At 58.8% G+C, this 27,488-nt stretch overlaps 1 protein-coding gene across 1 annotated transcript in view; it reads right to left on the bottom strand.

The window, feature by feature from the left end:
- Positions 1-2,234: 2,234 nt before the first annotated feature.
- The window catches only part of Nptxr (neuronal pentraxin receptor), a 34,706-nt gene continuing 9,452 nt past the window's right edge, over positions 2,235-27,488 (bottom strand). Inside the window, exons 2-6 of the mRNA XM_027930140.2 lie at positions 21,484-22,353; positions 9,958-10,183; positions 8,762-9,009; positions 6,388-6,567; positions 2,235-5,732 (exon numbers count right to left, since the gene is read on the bottom strand). Coding sequence (XP_027785941.2) covers positions 5,508-5,732; positions 6,388-6,567; positions 8,762-9,009; positions 9,958-10,183; positions 21,484-22,353 — 1,749 coding nt within the window. The 3' untranslated portion in view covers positions 2,235-5,507. The remainder of the gene's footprint in view (positions 5,733-6,387; positions 6,568-8,761; positions 9,010-9,957; positions 10,184-21,483; positions 22,354-27,488) is intronic.

Genomic DNA, 27,488 nt, shown 5'->3' with positions numbered 1-27,488 from the left:
GGCTCACATAGCAGGCTTTTTCCAGAGTCAGACTGAATTCAAATTCCAGTGTGAGCCAGCATCCCGGCTACTCAGGAGGCTGAGGGAAGATTGCAAGTTCAAAATCAGCCTGGGCATTTGAGCAAGATCTTCTTTCAAAATAATAAATAGAAAGGGCTGGGATGTAGCTCGGTGGTAGTGTACTAGCCTCATATGTGTGAGGCCCTGGGTTCCATTCCCAGGCCTGCCATTCGCAAATTCTTGGGAAATCTGTGGACCTTAAAGCTCCTGTGGGTTCACTCGCTCATGAGAACTGCACACAGTGAGTTATGAACGCATATTTTTAGAATAGATTTAACAAAAGGACATATGATATTTTAAGAAACCTGTAATACAGGCAGCGTTCCCAGCCTTGTCCACGGATCAAGCAGAGGAGACAACGTCCACCTGGGATCCTGAGAATCCTTAGGCCACCTTAAACTGTCCTGTGGTCACCATGCCGATGCCATCCCCATGGACTTCCCCACCCCCACCCCCACCAAATCCTCTTTGACAGAACAACCCGAGACCCTGAAAATGCGGTCCCTCTCCTGGTGCCTGTGCTGCCCTCCCGCGTTGCTCTTCTGAGCCTTGCTGTCTTCTGCAGCTGGCGCGTCAAGGACACGGTCATCCTGAGTGAGGGCCCTCTCCAAGCCCCTCCAGTAACCAAAGCAGGGATTTTGTTTAAGGGAGGAGACACTGGGGGGAAGTGCGCGCCCGCTGGGGTGACAAAGCAGTGGGGGATGAGTTGGTCACTTGTGGGACACGTTTTGGAGATGGTCGAGGGGAAGGGCTCTAGCTCACAGCGCCTCTGAGAGAAGCAGGGACAGGTCAGGGTGACAGGAGGAAGCTGAGGAGTGGGCTCGCGCTGGTTCACGGGCACCTGGAGGCCGTGAGGAGGGAGGGACCGCGCGATGGCCTTGTCCCCTCCAGGAACGAGGAGGTACAATTAATGTGAGGCACAGGGCTGGGATGCGGGGTTGCAGAGTCGAGGACAGGGACAGTACAACGTAGCCTTAGAGAGTGCTTAGGTCCCGGGGCAGGGTGACGCGGCCCCGGGGACCTTGGGCCTGAAGTTCAATGGGAATCCGGGGGTGCCAGAGCCGAGCCTCCCCACACAGGACTCAGCTGTGCAGAGCTGGGAAGCAGACGGGGAGGTGGGATGGCACCGGGCTGGGCAGCCAGCCTGGGGGACAGAGGGAGAGGGGGCGTCTGCAGGTGAATCCTGCAGGAGAGGATAAACAGGACGCATCTGTGCAGCTGGGCCTTCAAGGTGTGTCTTCCCGTTGGTGGGAAGTCACTGAAAACATCCTTGTCCTAAAACAAATCTGGGGCTCTGGCCTGGAGTCAACGCAGCACGTGGGCTTCTCAGCTACCGTAGCCGACTTCCCTCGGGCCTTCCCGCTGGACAGGCCACTTCCAGCCAGCCCTACCTGGAATTCACTCTTGGAATTCCTGGAAGGTTGGGAGGCTTTGGGGACAGCCTGCGGAGTCCCTTCTGCTCGTGTGACCCTGCCTAGCCCCTGACTTCACAGGGGTCATTTGTAGACAAAGTCCAGCCCCAAACAGTGGTCACATTGGTAAAATGCCCCCGTGACCGTGTGCACAGGGAGGTCCCGGGAAAGATGGAGACCCCGCAGGACTGGGGGTGGGTGGTAGAAGGGTGGGGTTGGGAGCAGACCCTAATGCTGCTCCCAGGGCCCAGGCTCCAGGCCGCAGGTGCCAGAGGAGTCCAGCTGCCTTGGGGGAGGGGTTGGAATATGACAGGGTCCTTCCACCTGCCCAACTCCATCTCCAGGACCCCAAGGGTCCAAGCAGGTGACTCAGACTGGATCCTAGGGAACAAGTCGGGGGCCCGGATCCTGGAACTGGGGCACATGGTGGGGAAGGGGTGTTCGGAACGAGGCCAAAGCCCAGTTCTCAGAACTGGGGCACTTTCCATGAGGGACCTGGTTCCCACAGCTTGCGGCATGAACGCTGGAACAGAGGTGTGACTGAGCGCCGCTGGCAGAACCAGCCAGGTCCAGGGCGGCTCTGGTGGGGAAGCTCTGGGACAGTCCAGGGCGGGTGCCCCGGGGACAGCACCCCCCACCCCCAAAGAAGAGCCTTCGAGTAAACCGAAAGTTTATTTTGAACATTCAAATTTACAAAAACGAAAAAGTAACAAAAACCGTGACACAGGTCACACACGCGCACACGTTGCATGGCAGGCCACTGTGTACAAACAGGGAGGAGGGACCCGGAGGGCAGCCGCGGAGGGCGGGCAGTGGGGGCACTGACTTCACAGACAACGTGACATGCTTGCCGGCTGCTCAGCCTGGGCCACACGGGCCCCTTCCCAGGGTCAGGGTGTCGGGGTGGGGTCCGGGGTGGCAGGCATCTGAAATAGGGGTGAAGAGTGATCCCATCTCTGGCAGGGCCCCTCCCCAGTCCCCTCAGGCCAGGGTCTGGGACACCTAGGATGCTGTGGAAAGGGGCCTGGGTCCTGAAGAGAATGAGGCGCGGCCTGCAAGCGGGGCTCACAGCGCCCCAGTCTCAGCAGGGTGGCTTTGGGGGGTCACTCGCCCTCCCCAGCCTCAGCTTCCTCATCTGTAAAGTGAGGGCTTCGTCCTCCTCCGAGAACTTCCGTGCCCCATCTGTGGTCCCGGGTCATGCATGACTGTGGCAAGGGCGGACGCCCCCTTGGGACTCTGGGAGGGGTGCTGCCACATGCCTCAAGGTGGGCAAATCTGGCAGAGCGCAGCTGTGGAGCACCTGCCCAGGGCGTGGCCCACAGCGGAGTCTGAAGAGGAGCAGATGCGTCCCCTCCCTGCCTGGTCCCCGGGACAAGATCCCTTAGGGCGGGGACCCTTCTCACGGCCTCACCAAAGGGACCTTGGCCCTGGGAAAGGTCCCTCCAGAAACACCTGTCTCTCCTGTCCCTCTGAGCCAGGTGGGCCGTCCCTTCAGGTGGAACCACACCAGCAGCGGGGCACCTGAGCTCGTCTGTGCCGTTGGGGTTCTCGGGCCCTGGGCTGAGGCTGGCCCTGTGTGTGGCCTTTGGGTAGAAATCTGTACTTCACCCCTGGGAGGCTGATGGACACAGGCAGGGCGCTTCACCTCTGAGCCCCAGTGACCTCCCTGTACGCGGGGCCAAGAGCAGTCCTAACCTGTGACTGTGCTGTGAGGACGATCCGATGCCTGCGCAGGGCTCAGCGAGCGCCAGGTGCCTAAAGAGGCCCAACATGGCCAGCTCCATCCTCCTTGGTGGCCAGCCCAGCCCCTCTCTCCCTGTCTCTTGGACATGTCCAGGAGCAGCTCAAGTTACCCAACTGTCCCAAGAGCCGGTGCCCTGGGTCTGCAGAAGACTGAACAGATGAGGGAGGGGTGGGGACACACTCAGAGGCACACCCCAACATCGCCAGTTTGTTCCCTTCCCTCTTGGGGCTGACCAAGGTGATTGGCATAGAAACGAGGCTCAGGCGTCAATGTCGAGTCCTCACTGTGACAAAGCATAAAGGACTGGGGATGACGTGTCTGGGTGGGCTCAAGTGGCCAAGCAGTTTCTGTCACCTCCCTCCCAAGGCCTGATCCTTCTAAGGTCTCAAAATAGTAGCAGAAACCCAACAAGGTCACGTCCCCAGCATCTAAGTTCCGAACCCTGCCATTGCCCCAGCAACAGCCGGTGTCATCACGATGAGACACTTGACCCAGCACTTGGGCTGATGTCATTGGCTGTTACCGGGGCAACCGAGATCTCAGTGGTCCTGGCTGAAGCCCGAGTGCTCGTCTTCCAGGGCCCTGGGACCGAGGTGCTGAGCAATCGTCTGTGCTCTCAAAATGGAAACGAGGACCTGGGGGCGGAGGCCACAGGTCCAGGACATGGACACACTTCCAGGGCACTGAGCCCCACATCCTGTGGCTCTCGCGTCACGGCTCAGGCTGAGCGGCCATGGGGAGCGGAGCAGGAAACAAGAGGTGGGGTGAGAGGCACCAGTGCCATTGCTCGGATGCCTGGGAGGGACACGTGCATCCCTAGCTGTCTCTTCTGCCACAGCGCCCAGGGCTCATGCTCCCCCTCCTGGGGTGCCAAGATGTCTGGGTTGTTGTCTGAAGGGAGACGTTCCAGTGGCATCTAGAAAGCATCCTGCCCTCTCAAATGTCCACCCTCTCAGTTGTGGACTGGACCCAAAGAAAGTGTGGTGTGGAGGGAGGAGCACTGAAGAGGAAGTCAAAAGCTCTGGATTCTAGTTCTGACTCTGCCCCATTGTGCTGTGTGATCTTGTGCAAGATACTTGCCCTCTCTGAGTTCTTCCCCATTTCTCACAGCAAGAGGTGAGGCTGGATGGCTTTTCTCAGCTCTGACATTCGTCCACTCTCTTGGGGGAGCTGGTGAGGACTCAAGGTCTTTGTGACACTCTTAGGCAAGGGTGCCAGGCTGGCAGGACCCAGAAGGAGCTGATACTTAGGATCCATGTGTGAGTCTGTTTTGTCTTGAACCTTACCCTGAACCTTGACCCTTGGAGACACATGCCCAGCCTGATCCATCTGCTGCCCAGTCCCAGGACCTGCCCCTACCAAGCCCCTGGGTTCTCAGGTTTTCTCTGCACTATCCACCTGGTCAGGTGGGGGCGTCATCTCACTATCCATCTGGAGAGCTCTCGGAAATGGCCAAACCAACGGCCTCAACTCACAAAGAGAAAACTAGGCCCAGAGAGGGCAGGCACTTATAGAAGACCACAGAGCAGGTGGGGCCCTCTCAGCATCTTCCTCCCTCCCCAGGGCCATGCAGAAGGAGTGTCCTGGGCCATGACACTTCTGCTTTAAGCTGCTCCCAGACCAGAGAAAGTGGCCCAAGCCCTGGGCACAAGAAGTGACCATAGTCCTGTGGCCTCTGGTCCATGGGACCCCAGCCCTGCAGGTGGGGCTGGGCAGGGAATGTCCTGGAAACTGAGGTGGGTGAGCCTGGGCGTGGGACCGACATTCACACCACTGCACACACACAGGAGGGAGGAGGGGTAAGGGCTGGCGGCTCGTCCAGACCCCGCCCTCCATGGGCAGCGGGAGAGGAGGGAGAGGCAGTCTGCTCTCCAATGCCTGCGGCAGCCCCTTCCGCCTCCTGCTGCGGCCCCGAGAGAAAGGGGCCACCTGCAGCCTGGGGGACAAAGGTACTGAAGGCCACCGCCATACACGACCCCGAGGGGATGCTGCTGAGGTGGGTGGAATCCGTGTGTTCCATGGGAGAGGGCGGGCAGGCCAGGCCACCCCGCGTAACGCCAGGAGGGTGGGCGGGGCCTGGAGTCCCCGGGCTTGGCCTGTTGACTTGAGATGCTTGTGCCCACCCAGGAGGCCAAGGGGACCCATCGAAGGGCAGGGATTCTGGAGGTGTGTGTACAGGTGAGAGGGATGGGAGACATGGCCAGGAGGGGCAGGAAGGAGGCCAGAGTGTGGGCAGGCTGAGGAGGGAAGTACCGCCCCAGGGTCCCCCAGGTGGCAGGCGAGGTGGCCCCTTATGCCTTGGCTCGCCCCTTGCACACGTCGAAGGAGGACTTCGTTGCACCCCCGAAGGCCTCAACCAGCTTGTCCTCCCAGGGGAGGACGTTGCCCAGCAGTGGCCCAGTACAGTTGGCAATGCCCAGGACCTGGGCAGGTGTCAGGGCATGGTCCCACAGGTTAAACTGGGTGATGTCCCCAACGAAGGCCTGGGTGGCATCAAATCGGCCCCCGAGGGTGTCCTAGGCCAAGAGAGCAGCAGGGAGAAGAAAGAGGTGTGGCGTGAGGGAGCAGAAAGGACAGCAGCCAGGCCCCTTCCCCGGGAGGCCCTGCCCAAGGTCCTAGCCCCGCCTCCAGGCCCTAGCCCCGCCTCCAGGCCCTAGCCCCGCCTCTATGTCCTAGCCCCGCCTCCAGGTCCTAGCCCCGCCTCCAGGTACTAGCCCCACCTCTAGGTCCTAGCCCCGCCTCCAGGGTCCTAGCTCTGCTTCCATCCAAGCTCCACTCTAAGGTCCTAGCCCCGCCTCCAGATCTAGCTCCACTTACAAGGTTCTAGCTCCATCCCTAAGGTTCTAGCACCATCTTCAAGGTTCCAGCCCCACATCCAGATTCCAGCCCCACCCCCAGGTTCTCCCTTTACCTCCAAGCTCTACCTCCACCTCCAAGGTTCTATCCCCCACTCCAAGGACATAGCCCCATCTTGAGGTTCTAGTCCTCCCTAAGGTCCCAGTCCCTTTGGCCAGTCCCTACTGTCTCTGGCCCTCAGTCTGCCCATTTGTAGAATGGGAGAGCTGCCTGAATGGTCACTGCTGTGTTCTCAGGTCCCCTATGCCTGCCTCTTCCCTCAGGGCCCCTGGGCAGGCTCTTGGGCCTCCAGCCTGACACCAGTCCAACCCTTACCTGCTCCTGGCCCAGGATGAGGATCCCATGGGGCTTGATGGGGTGCCAGGCCGCCAGGTTCTCCCCAGAGCCTCGCAGCTCCCCGTCCTGGTAGGCAGACCACAGGCCATCCCTTGTGGTCCAGGCGATGCAGATGTGGTGCCAGCTGTTGTCCTTCAGGCTCAGGGGCAGCTGGGCTACCTGGACACAGGTTCCCCAACCCAGGTCAGGGGAGCCACAGGCCCAAAGCTGGAGCAGGGGGGTGGGGCTGGGAGACCCAGAGACTGGCCCAAGTCCTGAACCTGCCTCCCTCCCGTCCCAGGGTTCCGCTGACCCCTCTCCCTTCCCTCACAGCCTAACCAAGCAGCTTCCCTCAGGTCACGAGTTACGGTCCAGTTCGGGTCTTCCACTGCTTCTAGGCCCACAAGGTCATGCGGGTGGAGGCAGTGTCCCATGGCCCGCTCCCCCTGCATGCAGCACCCCATGTCCACACACAGCCGGGGCCGGGGCACTGGCAGCAAAAAAGAGGCCATGGACCCGAGGCCAGGTGCCAGTATCTGGCTCTAGCTCTGCCACCAACCCCCTGCGTGAGCAGGGAGGCTGTTCTTCCCGCCTTGGACCTCAGTTTCCTTGTCTGTAAAGCGAAGTGGCCAAGGAGGGCAAACAGCAGCCCTGTCTTTCCCTCCAGCCAGGAAGCACGGTTAGTTCACCACGAGCCTCAGACTCATCACCGAGCTCTGGGGCCTCTGCTGAGGGGCTGGGCTTGGCCTGTGAGGTGACGGCACTTGCAGGACGTGGACATGGCACTCCTAAAGGGCTCCCTCATCCCATGCGCTCTCTGGGGCCTACTTGATGCCAGGCCTGATTCTGGACACTGGGGAGATGGGTCTGGTCATGGCCTCAAGTGAGCTGTGCCTGCCCAGGAGGGCAGGACTTCAGGGACAACACTGCCAAAGTAGTACAGAGGCCACAGGGAGACACAGTGGCTGTGAAGGCCAGAGGAAGGGGGAGATGGGAAGAGAGGACACCTGGAAGGTCAGTAGTATCTGGCCACTCTGTGCCAGGCAAACCACGCACCGCCCAGCAGGAAAGTGAGAGGCCTGGTGCCTTGTCCAGGGTGCTGAACTCCTGGGCTGTCCTGGGCAGGGCCAGGGACGGCAGCCGGCCGGTGGTGGTAGGAGCAAGGTGGCAGGGTCTAGATGGAGCCCAGCCACCTGGCTGGTCTTTGAGCTTCTGGGGCCACAAGAGAAATTCACTGTATCCTGGGCCCATCTCCTTCCTTTTCTCCCAGGACACCCAGGAGAGGCATCTCCTGACTCTGTGTGGCTGTGAGCTGGTCAAAGGTGGGTGTGACATGTGATGCCTGCATTTCCAGGGGACCTTAAGGGATCACTGTACCAGCAAGGCCAAAGCAGTGTGTCAGGCAGGAGGAGGAACTTTGGCGGGAACAGGGGTGATGAGAGGTTCCTCTTCTTGCCCCTCCATCACCTGCCCCTCCAATCACTCCTCCTTCCCTGTCTTCCAGCCAGGCCGGGGGAAGGGACATGGGGACGGGAGCCTGGGTGTGAGGAGGCAGAACACGGGAGGGGGTAAGAGGTGACTTCTGGAGCCCAAAACCCCAAATCACACCTTCGCCCTCCACCAGCAGTGTGGCCAGGAAGCCTGGCTTCCCCTCTGAGTCTCGCTGCTCTCCCTGCAGGATGGGGACGACGAAGGGACCTGACTCCCAGGCTGTGGGGCAGGCTGGGGTGGCAGCAGGATAGAGCTTTTTAGCGCTGCGCCTTGGGTGACAGTGGAGCTCACATTGTCAAGGCGTGCTAAATGCCAGGCTCTGCTCAGACCCTCTATGTGAGGTTAAGCCACTTGCTTCCTATGACAACCTGAGTGGCAGGGACTATTGTCCTCCCTGCTCACAGGTGGGAAATCAAGGCCCAGGTAGGTGAATGGCCACCTCACTCAGTGGGCGCGATGCACTTGCTTCCACCCGGCACTCGGGTCCCAGAATGGCCCCAGCCGTGTCTCTCCCACAGAGTGGAGGGCAAAGGAACTGGCAGAGGGGGAGGTCCTCAGCCTTCCCCCACCTCCCCAGGCCGGTCCATGCGCCTCCCTTCCTTCTTTCTCTCTCTCTGGGAGAACAGAGCAGGCCCTGGGCACGGGCACCTCCAACCCCGCCCCCAGAGCTGGGCCACTGGGGAAGTCACGGCGAGTCTGTTACCTCCCCTGCTCCTCTAGACAACGGGGAGCGACCCGGCCTGGCCAGCCCACCTCTCGATTGCCTTTGCCTTCTCAGCACCCGCCTGGCACACAGGAGGCATTTAATGTGTGCTGAATCGGCCCAGCAGAGCTCCAGCACTGACCCGTCGCAAGGCGGCGCTGCAGGGCCCCTCCTGCCTACCTTGTCGTTGATCAGCAGCTCCATGGGCTCGTGGCCAGCCTCCAGCAGCACGATCTCATTGGCCTGCCCAGGCACCGAGTAGGAGAAGGGGGTGCCCTGGCCGGTGCCGCCCGACTTGGACCGCAGCCACATGCAGGCGGTGAACGCGTAGAGCTCGGGCAGCGCCTTGCGCACCCGCCCATACATGTAGTTGTTGCGGATGGGGATGCTGATCTTGAAGGCGTCCGGGGGGCTGTAGGCCGAGGACCCTGGGGAGTGGCATGGCGGGGTCAGAGCAGCCAGCAAGGGCTGGGTGCATAGGCACTCCAGAAAGAGGGCTAGCGGCGCCCGGCCACCCACAGGCGTCGAGTGGGTCGTTCCCACCCAGTCTTCTCTACTCTGCCTCTGGCTAAGCGATATATGTGATGAAAGCCCCCCCGCCCCCGCCCCCAGTCTGGACCTAGATGTCCTGAGTTCAAATCCTCCCTCTGCCATTTCCAGGCTGTGAGACCATCAACAAGTTCAACTTGGCCTCTCTGGGCCTCAGTTCCTTCAGCCAATGGTTTCTCCTGCTCCCCAACTTGTTTCCACAAGGTTTCAAGGCTAAAAGGCCCATGAGATCTCAGGAGTCCTAAACCCCCATTTCTTGGATGAGAAAAACAGGCCTGGGGAAAGAAGTGACCTTCCCAGGTCACAGAGCAAGCCAGTGACAGATGTGGGGCCTGGAGCGAGCCCTCCTGATGCCCACACCTGACACCATCTATTATGCTGCTCTGCCTCCCCAGCAGGGCCGGGCCTGGGTGTTAAGCAAATGACAAAACCCTGACTGGTAGTTGCTGCAGGTGTTATTTGTGGGTGTTTAAATGCATGACTGTGGAGTCGAACAGAACTGGACAGAGGTCTCAGTCCTCCACTTTTTGGCTGTGTGACCTTGGGCAAGTCACTTGACCTCTGAACCTCAATTTCCTCGCCTGTGAAAATCCCTGTGCAGTTTGTGAGGACTGACAGCTGACCTGTCGTGCGCTTAGCCCACTCCTCGGGTTCAGTAGTACCAGGAAGTGGTAACTGTCAATGATAACTTAGGTCTGATGAAACTGTCCCCCACTTATTCTGTACTCCCAGCCTCCTCCCCACCATCCCATCCAGCTTTAGCCTCTGGAAAGCACGAGCTCAGGGTGGACCTGGCACCTCGGGGCCTCGTGGGGCCCAGGACCCACCGTGCTCCAGCTCAGCCACGCGGTCCTGCAGGGCGTCCAGCTCCTTCTCCACCTCCTGCCGCTGCCGGTGGCTGCTGTGACTGAGGGCCACGCGTTCCTTCTCCAGCGCCAGCACCTTGGCCAGCAGCTGCCCCTCCAGCTCGTCCATCTTGGAGTGCAGGGCGGTGGGCACCACGGGGGCGGGGGCCGGGGCGGCCGAGAGGTTCACGTGGGCTGGGAGCTCCTGCTGCTCGGAGGGAGAGAAGGAGGGAAAGTGAGGCTGCGGGAGGGAGGGGGAAGCCTCGGGCACCTGGGCGCCCACTGTCTTAGAGAAGCCAGCGGGCGAGCCTCTGCGGGCCTGTCGGCCTTCTAGCTAACAAGGCCTGGGTGGCCTGTCACTAGAGCCACGGGGGCTGGCACAGCTCTGCCAAGGCCTGGGAGGTGCTGGGGCCGGGCCCCCTCTACTCACTGCTCAAACCCAGGCACCAGTCGGGGTCGGCCTGCTGGGCCGTGTCCACTGCCCCCAGGGGTGTTGGCTCTCTGCACGTGGCACTGCCATCAAGGCAGACCCAGAGGCATAAGCCAGGGTCTTCTGGAACAGGACTCTGGGGCACAGCCTTTGCAGGCAGAAGATCCCAGTCTGGAGTTTGATGGCCCCGGACTCAAGTCCAGCTTGGAGGCAGCCTGCCCCGTGGCCCTAGGAAATCCCGAGCTCTCTGAACTTACTTTCTCCCGAGACAATGGCACCCAGTTGGCAGGGCTGTGGGGCACTGAGGGCCAATGCCAACAGGCAGCCTGCTGTTGCGATTACTGTCTGGGACACGGTGTTCGGGGTGGGGAACTCACATCACCCAGCCCAGGATGGGGACCGAGTGCTCAGAGCCCCTCCTGTCCTGCCATAAGGTCCCGGCCGGAAGGAGAACTGGGGCAGGGAGCAAGGAGCTCTCCTTGCCCTCTCCTGGTGGAGGGAGATGGGTAAGGCTGCGGGTTCAGACTCTTGGGGGACAGTCTCTGGCAGACACGTCACAGGAAATCAGTCAGAGATTAGTAATTCCTAACAGCTTCTAGGAGCAAACTGAACATCCGCCCTCCCAGGGGTTTCCTGTCTCCTCCATGCTCCTGGGCAGTTCCCTCTCTGCCTGGTCATGGCCCTGTCCCCAGGCCTGGGACCCAGACTTGAGTTCATCAAATCCTCACAGTTCACTCACTGAGCACCTGCTACATACTAGGCCCCCATTTAGGGTGCTAGAGACACAGCGACACAGAAAGCCCAGGACCTGCCATCTCGTGAGTGCCCCGAGCTGCCAGGGGCTGCCTCTGGAGCTTGGGACAAGCAGAGATGACCCTCTCAGCCTCATCAGCCCAGCCCCAGCCTTGCTGGTCATTTACTGGGTGACAGGCATGTCCCTGTTTTTAGCCACGTGGCAGGAGGATAAGTGTGTCCCATGTTTCAAAGTGCTGGGGGATATGGGAGCTGACCCCGTGAATGCTGGGGTGGCCTCATGTCAAGGAACTGGAGGGACCAGCTCCCTGGCACTGTGCCCAGAGAGCAGGAGCAGGCGGCCGACTAGCTGGGATCACTGCTCCTGTCTGCAGGATGGGGCCATCGCACACCCGCTGCAGGCTGTGCAGGGTGAGTGATGGCCTGTGTGTGGGGGGTCTCGCAGGGTGGGACCCTCCCACCCAGGAGGGTCCCACCCAGAGCCTGGCCAGAGTGGGTGCTGGGGCATGGTGTGCGGCTTGGGCCAGGTGGGACGGTGCTGTCTCTCTGGCTCAGGCCCAACAGGCCTCTCGCCAACAGTCACCCACTGATCCATGTAACACGTCTGTGATGAAGGTACCATCAGTGTCCCCATTTTGTGGGCAGGGAAACCAGGAAGAGTCACCCACTGTCACTTCGGGAGCAGGCAGCAGAGGAGTCCCCTGGCAGCCCCACTCCGCTATCTTCACTAGGCATCATTTGTCACCTGGCTGTTCTGGACACTTGTCCTGCCACTGCTCTGTCCTGTCTGTCCCCAAGTTCTGCTGAGAGGTTCCTGTGGGAAAGGTGAGGTGGCCTTGGGGTCTGTACCAGTGCAAATTCAGCCCCGCTCCATCTGGTGGTGGGGGGAGGGACTGAGGCTTGACCTCCCTGTTCCAGCCTCTGAAAAGGTCCAGGAGACCCCATGAAGCAGTGGGGCAGGGAGACCCCAGCCACCTTTATCCTCCGCCACAGCCCATCTTAGAGGTCACAGCTGCCCACCCTTCCAAATGCCCTCGTGGTCCCTGGGCTGGGGGGAAGTGGGGGTGGGCAGGTGGGCCTCTCAGTATGTCCGGCTTGGCCGTGGTGACGAGTTCACAGGGGTGCTCCTCCTCAGAGCTGAGAAGGCCATGGCAGGGACCCCCGCCCCGGGGCTCTGACCCTCTGATCTGCTCCCAGTTCCCCGCCAGCCTCCGTGCCACACTTGGAAAGAGTGCGCACCCAGGAGACCGTAGGCCGGGCCAGGCCTGACACTTCCCGTGCGGTTCATAAATCTTCACGCTTTCACCGAAGGTGGCACTCTCAGGACCCCTTTGCACGGCTGGGGACACGGAAGCAGGAGTGCTTCTGCATTGCCTGGTGCCACTGGAGCCAATGCCTCTCTAGCTGGGTGTCAGGACAGGGGGGACACTGGCTATTTACACTAATGCTGATCCACTGCCCCCTCAGGACGCATGCCAGCTGGGGGGTGGCCACGTGTTCCAGGCAGGAGGTGGGCTCCCCATCACGCACAGCCCCTCCCCACCCCAGCGCGTGAATCAGAACACGACTCCCCCACCCCCCTTGCCATCTGCTGCGGGTGCTCGCTGTGCTGCGTGGGCTCCCGGCCAGCTGCCAAGTGGGCCCCTGGCCTGAGGTGGTGTGGGAGAGAGGGGGTGATGACCACGCCACCGCCCCACTCAGCTCCTGATGAGGCAGGAAAGTGGGGCTTGGAGCCGTGGCTGTCCTGCTGGGAGTGCAGGTGGAGTTTAGGGGAAGTTTCCTGGGCCTGGAGCAGAGCCCAGGAGAGTCCAGCTCAGCCGCTAGTGTGCTGGGCTCCTGGGCACTCGGTACCAGGAAGGCCAAGAGGGCGCCTTCCCGGCATGCCGAGTCCTGCTCTAGGGAAGCTCTGAGCACACACTCCGCCAAGGCCTCCACAACCCAGGGGACTGTGCCCACTCCTCAGTGCTGCCCTGATGGTGTGGGTCTCAGATGGTTGATTGGCCCAGTGGGCACTGCGCTGGTTGCCTCGGCTGCCTTGAAGGCACAGGCCACCCCTGCTTGCTGAGAACAGGGCGGGCTCTGGAGGCAGCAGGGCAGGGTGGGTCACTCCCCCACCTTCCCAACCAAGCACCCCACGTCCTATGTGAGTCCTATGCCCGGCATCCGCCCTGGCTCCACCACTGAACGCCCTTGCCGTGGGGGGGTGCGGGGCCTCAGTCTCCCCCAGGCAGAAAGGACGCAATGACACTACTGTCTCATGGCATCGTGACGGTTGGACGGGCGACTGGAGGAGGGTAGGGTACAGCTGGCACCGAAGGGCTGCAGGAGGGCCGGCCCGTTACTGGCCAACACCACTCAACTCTCCCTTGCAGGGGCCGCTGTCCGTCTCCAACTCCAGACCTGTTCGTAACGCGGCCAGGACGCGGGACTGAGGCGGCCGCCTGGAAAGGCGGGGCTGACACCAGCCAATCAGGGCGGCGGGTCCCCAGGGGGCGGGGCCGGCGCGGGGGCTCTGGGACCTCTGCTCCGGGCCCCCAGGGGCTGGCCACACTTACACCCCTTATCTGAAATCATCTCCAATGATTAAAAAACAGAAAACAAAATCCCGAAGCAGAGCGCCTGATGGCAGAATCCAGCCCCGCGTCTGGTGTCTTCCGCGGCGTCGCCCAGCCCTTCGTCTCTCTCCAGCGCAGGCCGGGTCCCCTGGGCTGGGATCCCGCTGTGGCTGCGTCCCTTCGCAAAGCAGCCAGAGGCCGCCACCTAAACTCAGTCCAGCCGCGCTGGTCTCCTGCCTAAAATCCTTCAGTAGCCCCCTCCCCATAATAAAGTCCCTCTCTGGTCTCTGACCCCACTACAGGACCACACTCATACCCAGCAGGCTGTCTATCACGCCCACCCAAAGTCCCCAGCTGCCCCAACTCCCCCAACTGAGCTCCCTCCTAAGGCCTCCGCACATGCTGTTCCTTCTTCCAAGAACACTCTCCCCGCCCCCCACCCTGCCCAGTGCCTGCCCCCCTCCAGATGGCAGTTTCCCTGATGCCTGAGCTAAGATGCTCCAAAGGGAGAGAAGCGACCCTGAGGGCTTCTCTGGCAGAGCTGCAGAACGCTCATTCATTTTATTCACTCATTCATCCATCTGTCAACTGTGTTCCTGTTATGGACACCACACAGGTCTGCATTATTTCTAGGCTCCTTGATACTGGATCTGTGACCTTGGGCAAGTTGTTCAAACACTCTGACCCTCAGTCTCCTCATCTGTAAGATGTGGGTTCTAACAATACCTACCTTTGGGAACATAAGTAATGATAAAACCAGAGGATAGATGGACAGCCCGGCACATAAGTGACTGGCAAATGGTCATAACTATTCTTATTATTCTTTGCTATTATTGAGGGGCAGGAGTCTGGGTCCTGGACCTGGGTTAATGGATCAAAGTGCCAGCAGAACAAGTAGACAAGCGTCTGGATGTCTCTGAGCCTCCTTTGTGTCACTGTCTGTGAAAGGGAGGGCAGTAGTGGCTGGAAGGCTTGGGCACAGGGGCATCTCATCCCTGCTGCTGCTTGCTGTGTCCCTAAGGAGAGGAAGACCCCATGCCTGCCCCGGGTGCTCACGTGGCACAGCCCCATGGCACAGAGGCAGCTGCTGCACGTGTGGCCAGAGCACAGGGTGACAGCACCACGAGCACCAGGGCGGGGCCTGTGGAAGCCTCTCAAAGAGCCCAGTGGGAGCCATGCGCCCGCCCTGCTGTCCCACCTTCCTCCTCAGGAACATACCCAGAAGCTTCCTGACTCCCCCAGCCCAGCCAGGAGAGCCAGGGGCAGGGGCCAGACTGGGTTCTGTCATCCTGGTCCCCAGTGCCAGCTTGGAGCTGTCGTGAGAAGACAAATGGGCAAAGAGGACAAGAAAGGGGACAAGACTCTCTCTGGAGCTGCAGAAGGGGTGCATGTGTCCCTGTGGGCCCAGAGTCCCCAGAGTGTGGTTAGGACCCAGCCTCCCCAGCCTGTCATCTGTCCCCTCTAAGGACTCCAAATCAAGCTATTGCTTCCAGAAGGCGATAGAACTTCCTCCCAGGTCCTGCCTGCCCACACACCTTCTGGGACCCAGACCAAACCCCACATCCAGACCTGGGGTGGCCCTGGCTCAACCTCTGCCACGCTGGGTGGCCCTGGCAAGTCCCTGTGCCTCTGGGAACCTCAGTTTCTCCTGGAGTTAAACCAGGGCTGTGGGGACACCATCTCCAGAAGCTTCCACTTTGGGTTGAGCACCTCACTCCTGGTCCCCGGAGTTCCACGGGGCTGGTGCACCCAAGGCTGTCCAGGAGAGACCCCAACATATGCCTCCCTCGGTGAGGAGCACTGACCTCTGACCTCACCCCACCTCCCACGGGCAATGCACGGCTAAGCAGGAGTCACCAGGACGACCCAGATTAGAACCACGTGGGCCCACTCCACGCCCACCACGACAGGGGTGTCTGAAAATGACCAGGCCCAGGCTGGCGAGGCTCAAATGCAGGTGGGCGTGTAAACTCTCACTGCCACTTTTGGAACACATTTGGCAGTACCCCCGGCGCTAAATATACCCGCTCCTGCCACCCAGACGTCCCACTTCTAGGGATAGATGAATGCAGGAGAACCAGGGCTGACAGCCACCAAAAGATGTCACCAACATGTCCAAAGCAGCTTTATTTGTGACATTAGGAACAACCTGAATGCCCACTGGCAGAAGAAGAGGTGAGTGAATTAAAGCGCGTCCTTGCAACGGGACACCACCAGGCAGTGAACACCCACGAGCCCCGGGCACATGCCTGGTGACTGATGTCCCAGGTGGGATGTAGAATGGAAAACCCAGGCACAAAGGAGGCCAGAGTTCAAGTACAAGCAAGATGGACCCCCAGGGTCAAAGGGAGGACTAGGAAGGGCCTGTGGGGAGGTGTTGACTTTGAGGGGCAGGAGGGAGCCTTCTGGGGAGCCGGGGGGGTCTTAGCTTTGATCTGGGGGTGCTTTCAGGGATGTACCCATGCACCATCTCCAGGAGCTGTCCACATAGGATTTGTGTCCTTCGTAAGCACCATGGGCGAGCTTTTCCATGTTTTGGATCTAAGATATCCACAGGGGACACTCTGCCTTCTGCCCAAGTGGCTCCTGCCAGCTTGAAACAGCAGGGAAGGGTTTCCCCTCCCAGAGGAGAGCCTGGCAGGGATGAACTATAAGGACACAGGATGGGCCTTCCCATTTGACAGATGGGAGACTGGGGGGTCAGAGAGGAGAAGGAGTTTTCTGAGGTCACAGCAAGCAGGTGGGAGAGGTGGGATTTAAGAAGCCAGCCTTCAGCAGGTGCCGTGGCCTGTAATCCCAGTGGCTCAGGAGGCTGAGGCAGGAGGATGGCAAATTCTAAGCCAGCCTGGACAATTAGTGAGATGCAATCTTGAAAAAATAAGGGCCAGGGATGTGGCCCAGTGGTAGAGCTCCCCTGGGTTAAACCCCCAGGACCACAAAAAACAAATGCAGAAACTTAGAGTCCAGGCTTCTTCCTAGAGTGAAGGGCCGCCATCAGCTGGAGTGGGAGGTTCAGGGACTCCAATGTGGGCCTCACCTAGCCCCCTCCTCTCATCTTACAGGTAAGGACACTGGAGGCCCTGAAAAGGAGAGTCACAAGCAAGGACTCAGCCCTGCCCAGCAGCCTTCCCACAGCAGAAGTTATCTGGAGCTGGAAGGGGGTCAGGGAGCATCTGGCCCCGGTGTGGGTGTGGGGCAGGGACGTGCCTGCTAGGTGCCCCTCAGACTCGGAGCCTCCAGGCCCCCTGTGTAAGATGGGATTGCGTGTGGCCTATTTCATAGGACTGAAGACTGGACAAGCTAATAGGTATGTTGCAAGTGCCTCGTTAAGTTGCCATTATCATAAACAGCACAGTGAGGCCCCGGATTATTTCAACGGCTGGAGGACGTGCCTTTGAGCTCTGGCCTGGCCCTCTCTTGTTCTGAGTGTTCTAAGGCCAACATGGTCTAGCACAGTATCCAGCAATGGGCACTGCCCTCACTTGTCTTTCTTTCTTGCATCTGACTCCTGCAGATGAGTCTGGCATTAATCAAAGAATTGGGGCTCTGGAGCCAGACACTGCATGGATCAAATCCAGGCTCCACTGCTGTGGGACCTGGGGCAAATTTTTTAACCTCTCTAAAGAGCTGTTTCTTTGTAAAAGGAGGATAGAATAGTACTTCCCCATAGAGATTTTAGAAGGATTAAATGAGATAATGCATAGTTCCTGATGCAGGGTAAGTGCTCAGTAACTGTGACTTATAATTGCTATCATTGATTTTTTTTGGCAGGTACCAGGGATTGATCTCAGGGGCACTCGCCCACTGAGCCACATCCCCAGCCCCATTTTGTATTTTATGTAGAGACAGGGTCTCACTGAGTTGCTTAGTGCCTCATTTTTCTGAGGCTGGGTTTGAACTCATGATCCTCCTGTCTCAGCCTCCTGAGCTTGCTGGGATTACAGGTGTGCACCATCACCCCTGGCACTAGCACTGATTTTTGATACAGCAGAAATCGTGGCTTCCCTGAATCCAACGACTCCTGTGATCAGCAGCAGGATATTCCTTGCTATGGCTCCTACTTCAGGATGGGGGAAGGCAATCATCTTGCCAAGCTGGGTTAAGGGTGGGCTTATGTCAAAGAAACGCTAAATCAGCCTTGAAGTTTCATTGTGCACATAAATTAGCACAAAAATGAAATACTGGGACATGCATTCACAGTGAGTTGCCACGTAAATGGTCTAACTCTCTTAGAAAGTAGTTCTTGGCCAGAGCCATAAAAAAAAAAAAAATCACACACCTATAATCGGAGGCTGAAAAGCTACTTTGGAGGCTGAGGCAGGAGGATCGAAAGTTTGACGCCAGGGCTGGGGATATAGGTCAGTTGGTTGAGTGCTTGCCTCGCATGTACAAGGCCCTGGGTTCAATCCCCAGCCCCACAAAGGAAAAAAAGAAAAAAGAAAGGGACTGGGGATGTAGCTCAGTGGTGAGCACCTGCCTAGTGCCTGTGAGGTCCTGGGTTCCAACCCCAGGATCAAAGCCAATATCTTCTGACCCAGTAATGAGACTCCTGGGAATTCAGTGAGAGAAATGATTCAACAGACTTAAAAAGGAAACAACTATGCATCAAGTTGATGTGACAATGAGAATCTAGAAGAAAAGCAAGTAGACACAGCCCATGGCAACAGCCCAGCAACAGGAGCTGGTCAAGTGACCGAGGAGAGAAAGAGCTGGAAGGTGAGTCCCAGGGAACTGTCAGTCATTAACATGTTAATTGCACAGCAGCTCACTGCGCATGTTTGGGACTTAGGGGGGCTGCAGAAGGGGAGAAAATGGAATTAAATAAAATCCCCCCAAACCTTTGACTTTTTTTTTCAATGAACAACAATAAATAAATACATGTGTACATAATACATAAAAAGATGGTTTCGCCTGAGTTTTCGAATGCGGCTGCCACCTGAGGTCTATGGGGAGAAGGTTCTAGTCGCGTGTGGCTGGGAGGGGAGAGGGAGTCCAAGAGGCATGGGTGATGGTGGGCAGGGACGGCATGGTGTGGAGTGGGCATGATTGGGGAGGCCTCCGGGAGGAGGTGACCTCAGGACGGACTCTTAGATGGGGAGCAGGAAGTGCTGGGGTGACCCAGGCAGAGGTAGGAAGAGCTGGAGGTAAGGCTGGAAGCACAGCCGAGCCCCAAACTGCAGCCTGGAGTCTGCACCCCAGGGGAGCCCCTCTAGCGACATAAGGGGGACCCCTGGGGCTGCCTGGAGAAGGGGGGACCTGGAGGTGGGACACCAGCAAAGAGGCTGCTGCTGCAAGGTGCACGGGAGATGAGTCCAGAGCGAGAAGGCCCTCGGAGCAGGGAGAACAGGGGCGGTCAGGAGGGGGAGGCCAGGGGCAGGAGCTCAGGTGGTGTCCACACCCCCGGGTCTGGAGCTGGGAAGGAAGTTGGGGCCAGAACTGAGATTTGGTTTGGCCCATTGTGGAAAGGGTGCTGGAAGCTTCCAGATGTGGCTGGGTTCACGCAGGGAAAGGGACAGGCCAGCCAAGAGGGGCACACACCACACAGGAGGTGGACCCTGCCAGGAGACAGGAGCCGGGCAGAGCAGGCAGAGGGCAGGGGGAGAGGCAGATGTCAGGCCCAGCAAGAAAAGGAAAGTCTCTATGCTGCTTATCAACTCTGGGGACATTAGCAAGAGCACTTTCAGGACATTGGTGGCAGGGAGGTAGACCCTGAAAAATCTGGGGGCTTCCTGAAGATACTGAATGGGAAGAGAAGTGAGAAATGAGACGCTGGCTTCATGGTCCCACCTGAGAGCCGGAGCCTGGCCCCATATCCATGGGCTCCAGACTGCGGCCCCTGCCAAAGGCCCCCCGAGACTGGCTGTGGCCCCCGCCGGGCTCAGAAGACAGCCCCGGCGGCCAGGCGGCCACCCGCCTTTCTTTCTTCCTGTCCACCACACAGAAAAAATGAGAAGGTGTATGTGGGGAAGCCGGGCCCCCTGCCTGGAAGGCCAACCTGCGCCAGATCCCAGCCGCCAGGATCCCCCGGCCTCAGTGGGTTCTCCCGAGGGGAGCCCACCCCTGCCAAGAGCTGCGGGTGCTGGGGAACAGATCCAGGCCAGCCCAGCCTGCCAGCCCACACATGGGAGGAGATGCCCGTGCCATCTGGGCATGGGGGTGGGGGCAAAGAGAGGCCAAAGGACGTTGACTGGACATTAATTATTTAACATGAATAAAATCTGTTTTCCTAAAAGAAGAGTTTGTTTCCATTTTTATTTTTGGTAGCTTTTTTAAAATTGATAATATTATAGCACAATGATCAGAATAGCAATCACTCAAATTGCCTGAGCGTGCCTCTGTGCCAGAAAGGGTTCTGGGTCCTTTCACATTCGGTAGACTCACTCAATCCTCCGCCACCTGGTGGGGCACATGCTACTGTTATGCCCATTTCACAGGTGAAGAAACCAAGGCTCCCTTCGCTTTGGAGTTTAAGCTTATCCCTGGTAATTTCCTTGCACTGCCCAGGTGAGTCAGGGGAGAGGTACTGGACTGGCTTTCCTCCCTCTCTTCTCCTCCCTTGAGGAGGTTTTTGAGCTGGGTTTTCCCACCTGTAAGGGGATCAGAGGGCGGCTGCAGTGCTGTGAGCCATGACTCTGACACCCTGGGGTGGGTACTGCCCTTAGCCGGCTAGAGGACTGCTGGTCAGGGGCATCGCCAACCCTCTGGTGGGCATCCCCTGTGCTGCTTGCCCTGGGATTTCACTGAAGGAGCTTGGGGGCCCCACATTTACTTCCTTCCCCTCTCCGTCCTCGCCTGGCCTGGTGGCACTCAGAATGGAAAGAGGAGGTGCTGTAACCTTCTCCCCCTTTTCCACAAGGCTACCCCATTCCTGTGGTCCACCTCCATGCCTGGGGATGGCCAGGGTCTTCCTTCTGTTTGTTCGGCCCTGTTTAATTGTCTGACCTCCACTTCTGGAGACCACAAATTTGTTCTTACAGGAAGGAAGGAGGTCGCAGGACTCCACAGGAGAAGTGACTGGCCCAGGATCACACCCAACAGAAGCAGGCTGCTGCCTCTGACCACCCATGCCTGACCCAGAACTTGAGCCGGGAAAATCTGGAAAAGGTGAGGGTTAGGAGGAGGAGGAGGAGGGTGGGTCCCCCATCGCCATCCATTCCCCACCCAATAGCTGTGGCCTTCCAAGTATCTGAGGCTGGACCTGGCCTCTGAGCTGCTTCCGTCAGGTCCACAGCCCCAGCCCATTCAAGAGTGAGAGAGGGTGAGGGGCACCCAGGTTTGTCTTATGGGCACTCTGTTCTCGGCTCGTTGGCATGCGGGGAGAACTCTGAGTCTTGGACAGTGCCTCTTCTCACCTGACGGAGGAGTGGGACTGGAGCTGTTTGGGGGTTCGTGGGGAAGGAAACGAACATTTAATGAGATCTTCATACGTGCCAAGCATTTCCACACACGTTCAATTTCCACTACAAGGGGACGCCGTTATACCCATTTTACAGTCGCGGAAACTGAGACTCAGGGAGGTGCATGGAGAGAAAAGGGATCAGGACTGAGCCTTTCTGGCGCGCTCCAGGTGCGGCTGTCACCGTTCCAGACACCTGCTTGCTCCTGACAGCAACCCTCCCGCCTCGCCCGCAAGGAAAGATCCTCCCGGTTACACAGACAGGAGACCCGAGGCTCGGAGATCCGCGGGTGTGGCGCGGGCATCGGGCGCCCTTGCACGCGGGCGGCGGCCCCTCCCACCCCGGCGGCTCCCCGACGGCGCGCGGCGCTCACCTCGATGCGGTCTATGCGGTCCCGGAGGGCGCGCACGGCGTCCTCCAGCTCCAGGATGAGCGCGGGCGAGTCCCAGGCCCCATCGGCCATGGTGTCGCGGCGGGGCCCGGCGTCCTGGAGGCCGCGCGGCAGGCCGCTCTCGCAGCGGCCCAGCTTGCCGGTGAGCTCGCGGATGGTGTCCTGGTCCGCGCGGATGCGCGCCTCCTGCTGCAGCGCCGTCTGGCGCAGCTGTTCCGCCGTGCTCTGCAGCAGCAGCAGCTCTTCGCGCTCGCCCGGCGCCGCGCCCGCCGCGTCCCCTTGCTCGGTCCCCGACGGGCAGGCGGCCGCCAGCGGCGTGCACAGGAAGCGGCTGAAGAGCGGCCCGGGTGGCAGCGGGTAGGCGCTGGCCGCCGGCGCCCCGGGCAGCGCCGAGGGCCCGGCCGAGGCGCTCGCGCCGTGCAGCGCGCTCAGGCTGCGCTGCGGGCCCGGGGACGCGGCGGCGCCCGCGGCGGCCGAGGCGTTGTCGGTGCCGCCGGGCAGCGCCCGTGCGGGGCTGGCCGCCAGGGGCACGCTGGCGATGATGCAGATGACGGCACCGAGGAACGCCAGCATGCCCGCGGCCAGCAGCACGGCCAGGAACTTCAGCGTGAGGCGGGCGGCGGGGGCGCCCGAGGCCCCCGGCAGGCGCGGCGGCGGGGTCGGGGCGCGGGGCCCGGGAGCGCAGGGCCGATCGGGAGCGGGAGCCGGAGCTGTCGCCGCGGCCGCTGCTGCCGCCGCTCTGAGCCCGAGCGGCGGGAGGCGGAGAAGGCGGCGGGCGGCGGGGAGGGAGCGGGCTCCGCGGCCCCGCCCCACTCGCTCCCCCGGCGGCCCTGGCCCAGCCCCGCACCCGTTCTGTGCCGGGCGCCCAGGTGCGGTCGCCCGAGGATGCCGCGTGGGCCGGGGCCGCGCCCAGGACTTTTATGTCACCGCCGGCGCGGCGCAGAGGGCGGAGACCCCTTGGTCGCGCGGCGGGATCCTGGGCGACCCCCAGCCCTCCCCTCGCGCCCTCTGGCCTCACCCGGGTACCCGTAATGCCGACAGCCACCTTGCAGCGAGCTTTCCTCCTGTGCAGCTCTGTGCTGAGCGCCCTACAAGCCGGGTCTCAATTAAGTCTCGCTGGGGACAGGCGCACAATACAAATGAGGAAACTGAGGCCCACTGTGGTCAAGGCGCTGGCCAAGGTCGCACAGCCAGTATGAGTTGGAGCAGCATTTGTGCCTCGTTTCTTCCGACTGGACCAGACTATTGTATAAAGCTGGGGTGGGAGATGGAGAGGATGAGAGAGGCCAGTGTTGGGTGGGGTGGGGGTGTTGACCGAACCACTGTTTGTACCATGGCCACTTACCTGTGGCCTGCCACCTCTAATCTCCTAAAGGAGTTCACTTCCCTCCACCCCCATTAATAAGTATTTCTGTGATCTCAGGGGATAGCAGAAACCCCCTCCTCTGAATCCTGCCTGTGCCCCCCACCCATCACAGTCTACAGTAGGGCAGGAGAACGGGGCAGGGAAGGAACAAGCAGCAATGGGATTAGCCAGTGTGTGGGGCAACTTGAGGTGAGCTGGGGAAGCATCTTACTTCATCCTGTCAAAAATGTCTAAATATATGCTGGAGAAAATTAACTTTGCAATTAAAAACTTAAAAAAAAAAATGCTACCATCCTTCTCACTCCAGCTCCAGCTGCATTTTTGCACAAATCCTCCCCTGACCAGTGCGGCATGGGAAGGATGTGGAAGTCTCCGGGGCAGCCTGAGGCTCACTCCCCAGCCCCAGGCCCGACTCCTTCCAGGCCTGCATTCCCGACTTGAAGGGAAGCCCACATCAGGGTCGCGGGGTCACCAGGGCTGCACTGTAGTCTTGACTGGTGTCTGCATAGTGCTGGGGGTGAGGGGTCACCAGAACATCTCTGAGGAGGCAGCAGTCCTGCAGGATTCTGTCTGGCCACTGGGGTCCTGTCCAGGAGTCCTTGGGCATGTGCTCCATCTAGCTCCTCCCCGCCATGGGGATGATGTCCTCCCTGCCCACCCCTTCTCTGGGAGTCACAGACTCTTGTCCAGATCTGAGCCTTCACCTGGGGGCAAGGCGCGTGCAAGCTCTAGCTCCAGCCAGAACCAGAGCCGAGTGTGCATGGGTGTGAGCTGGTGCTCACTGAAGCCGTGACCTGAAAACCCAGCCCAGCAGCGCAGCTGGGAGGTAGCATCTCCAGACAGAGGTGACTGGGCTCTGTGGAGGCAGGGGCAGGTGGCAGGGCCCCCTAAAGCCCTGGAGACTTATGAAGCATTCGGACCCTGGGTGCATCTTCACGCGTCCTGTGAAGACAGACACATACAGACAACATCCCCAGGAGAAACTGTCGTGGGAGTTTGAGGGAAGGACAGGGGAGGCCATGACAGGGAGCCGCTGCAGGAACAGCAGAGCCACGGTGACTTGGGCGTCACATGGTACCACCTTTACGTAAGCTGCCCTGAGAGAGTTTGGGGCAATTGGATAAGTGGGTCCCAGGGCTGGAGGTGAATCTTATTTCAACCTGCGTGTTCACCCCTTAGCATGGGTTTTAAACTTGTGATAGGAACATGTCACTCTGCTGCTTAAAAACCTGTGAGGGGCTTCCATCCTTGTTCTGGATCATCATTTCAAGGCTGGTGAGCAGCCGTGGAAAACCGAGGAAGTATCTCCCTCTGGACCCGAGAGCAGGTACCATGTTCCCTGATCAGAGTAATAAAGTTCGTGTCTCTGGGCTAAAAGTAGGGCAGGAGAGCTCACAGCCTCTCCTAGAAGATTGGAGATGCCTAAACCCATGGTTGCTTGGCTGTGACTCAGACTGGTGATGTGAGCAGCACCTACCTAGGGTGGCCTGTGTCCCCTGGGGATATTCATGCTGCCTGAGTAACAAAGTCTTTTGTCTCTGACCCAGGGTTGTCTCCAGTCTTCTGCCAGCATCAGCAGCCATGGTAACTTGCAGGTAAGATCAGATCTCAGGCCTTTCCCAGTTCTTGACACACTCTCTGTGCCTCAGTGTTTTGATCTCTAAGATGGGAATCATGGGAGTCCAAGGGCAGCCTTGGGTAAATATCTTATGGGGGTGCTGGGGATGTGGCTCAAGCGGTAGCGCGCTCACCTGGCATGCATGCGGCCCGGGTTGGATCCTCAGCACCACATACAGACAAAGATGTTGTGTCCGCCCAATACTAAAAAATAAATATTTAAAAAAAAATCTTATGGTGTTAGCTTCTGGGATTGCAAGATGGTTGGTAATCAGAACACCCTCCTCTTCCAGCCCATCTCCAGTCCCTCTACCTGCAGCAATACCACCTGTGTCAATGCCCCCAGGCCACCAGACTGCTCCTCCCTGCCTTTGCTCATGTGACCCCCCCCCCCAACCTGGAATTTCACACCTCCTGGATTCTTCTCCAGCCCCAGCTGGAGCCTCCCAGTTTCCTCTAGATGAATTCTGGCTGGACTGGCTCCCCCCAGGCAGTGCTGCTGCTGGGGACACCGTGGGGAGGTGTTCTCAGTGAGGACACTGAGGTCTGGGAGCCTGTTTCTCTGGGGCTTTTTGTTGGACCTTCCTCAATCCTAACCTAGAATTCTTCAAAGCCTGGTCAGAATTCTCAGGGAACCCTCCATAAGGCTGGGATCATTCCCACACTTTCCTTCTTAACTCCTGTCTCCTGAGTTTTCGGTTTCTTTATTTTCATTCCGTTCTTAGGGCGAGAGAATTCTTTTGTAAATAACAAATATAGTCATTCATTTAAAAAATAAAAAAGTTTTCCATCGTCCTTGTGACGCATATGCCCGGCAGTGGGGTGGGACCAGAAATCTCAGAGTTCATATTCTAGTGGGAGGCGGACAGTAAACAAATGAATAATTAAATAAGCAAGTCAATTTACAATAGTGGTGAGAACTACAAAGAGAAATTTTAAAGTGATGTGATAGTTATAGGACGCCTGGGACTTGGGAAGTTGGGAGATGGACGTCATTCATAGTTTTCAGAGAAGGCCTGCACTTGCGCTGAGACCTGAATGACCTAAGAAACCAGCCATGCAGAAATCTGGAGAAAGATGGAGTGTTCTAGGCAGAGGGAGCAACTAGTGCAAAGGCCCTGGGGCAGAAATGAGCTTGGTGTGTTCCTAGAACAGAAAGAAGGCCAGTGGGGCTGGGCAGAGTGAGTACCACCTGAGAGCAGAGGCTGGGGAAGGAGGTAGAGCCAGGGCTTTCCCACCTGGGGGTGGGGAATGGGTTTGATTCCAAGTCCAACTGGAGGGACTCAAGTGTGGAAGTGATATCACAAGGTCTGTGGTTTTTAAAAAATTCCTTTGATCCTTGTGTGGAGACTGGGTCACAAAAGGATGGGAGAGGAAACAGGGAGATTGGTTGGAGCCCTGGGGCCCTTGAAGCCCTGACGCTGAAGATCAGGATGGACTGTAGATTTATTTAGCGATAACCTTCGTCAGTTGGGTCTTCCAGAAACAGGCACCGAGATGGCGTTAGATGTGCGAGTGATTTATTGGTTTGAGTATTGTGTGTCCTCCAAGGTCTGTGTGTAAAGGGTTGGTCCCCAGTGCTAAGTGTTATCAAGTTTTCAGTGTTGTCCTGGGGGGCATGCCCTCAAGGGGATTGTGGCGCTCTGGTCTCTCTCTGCTCTGTTCTGAGTTGTGACCATTTGCTCCTACCCATACTCCTCCCATGATTTGCCGCCATCCATTGCCTTCTCCAGAAGCCAAACCAATGTCCCTTCCCACAATGTGATCTTGGAAACCTCCCAAACTATTAGCTAAGTACACCTTTTTTTTTTTCTTTATAAGCTGGGGGCCTCAGGCATTTCCTTATAGCAATGGTGTTATGTGAAGGATAAAAGGGGAAGAGGCAGAAGGAGGCAGGAAGAGCCTCAGACCTCAATGCAAATCTGGCAAAGTCTTGGCCAACCCAGTAGTGAGCTCCTGGACCAAGTCAGTCATTGGCTGTGAACTGCTCCAGAAGGGCGTGGCTTTAGCTCAAAATGTGGGGTGCATCATGAAGTTGGAGGTGTCTGCTCACCACACCGCAGGCAACTGAGCAGCAAATGTGTTCTTGAAGGGAGTACAGAGTGCGCCCCCTACAGGGCCACCGTCTACCCCTGCACTCTCAAGACCTGCTTCTCCATGTGGAGGAAGGGAGCATTTCCTCATGGTCCCAGGGGGCCCCTGCTCTGGAGGAGACACTTGGAAGTGGGGTGAACGGAGCTCCCACTGCTGCTCTGGGCTCTGGCATGAGCAGTGCTCCCTGCCTGCTTCCTCCCCCAGCCGCCATCTGGTCTTGCCCTCCACCATGGCCTCCACTGACCAACAGGGGGAAGGATAGTCTCTCATTCCCTGGGTCCAGTCACATCCGTGGGAAGGCATCTGCTTAGTAAGTGCTCACTAAACTGAGATTAATCGTAACAAGGTGGGGGTGTGGAGAAAGCAGGACTGGGCAGGGAAATATCACCAGGTGATTTCTAAAAGATGGAGGTTGGGTAACACCTCGGCGGTCACCAGCTTCCGATTAGATAACTGGTCACCTCTGCCACAAGCAAGGGTAGAGCTAGAATCTGAACATGGCGCTCAAGGTGACCAACTTGGGCCAGTTGGCCTGGGCTCTTTGGAACAGTTTCATCATTGAGAGTCCTGCATCCTCGGAAACCTCAGTCCCTGACAAACTGTGACAAACTGTGACACTGGGTCACACCATGGCAGTTTCAGATGGCCCCGCCTTTCGGCTGCATCCCTCGGTGCTGGTGCACAATGGGTGGGTACTGCCCCCCCCCAGGATGTGGGGAACAGGGGTTGGGGACACATAGAGGCATCCGTGTCCATTCTGGACATTTCCATCCCAAAGGTCTGGGTCTGGTCTCCTTGAGGTCTGGTCTCGGGCCCTGAGCTGCCTTGGTCTTCTCATCTGTGGGGTGGATTTAAAGAAGGCCAGGTGAGAGGCGGTGTGTGGACTCTCCCAGGGGCCCAACACTACCCC

Source organism: Marmota flaviventris, chromosome 3 (assembly GCF_047511675.1).
Source record: "Marmota flaviventris isolate mMarFla1 chromosome 3, mMarFla1.hap1, whole genome shotgun sequence".
NCBI classification, from domain to species: Eukaryota; Metazoa; Chordata; class Mammalia; order Rodentia; family Sciuridae; genus Marmota; species Marmota flaviventris.
This window is presented reverse-complemented; position numbering and strand designations above follow the sequence as displayed.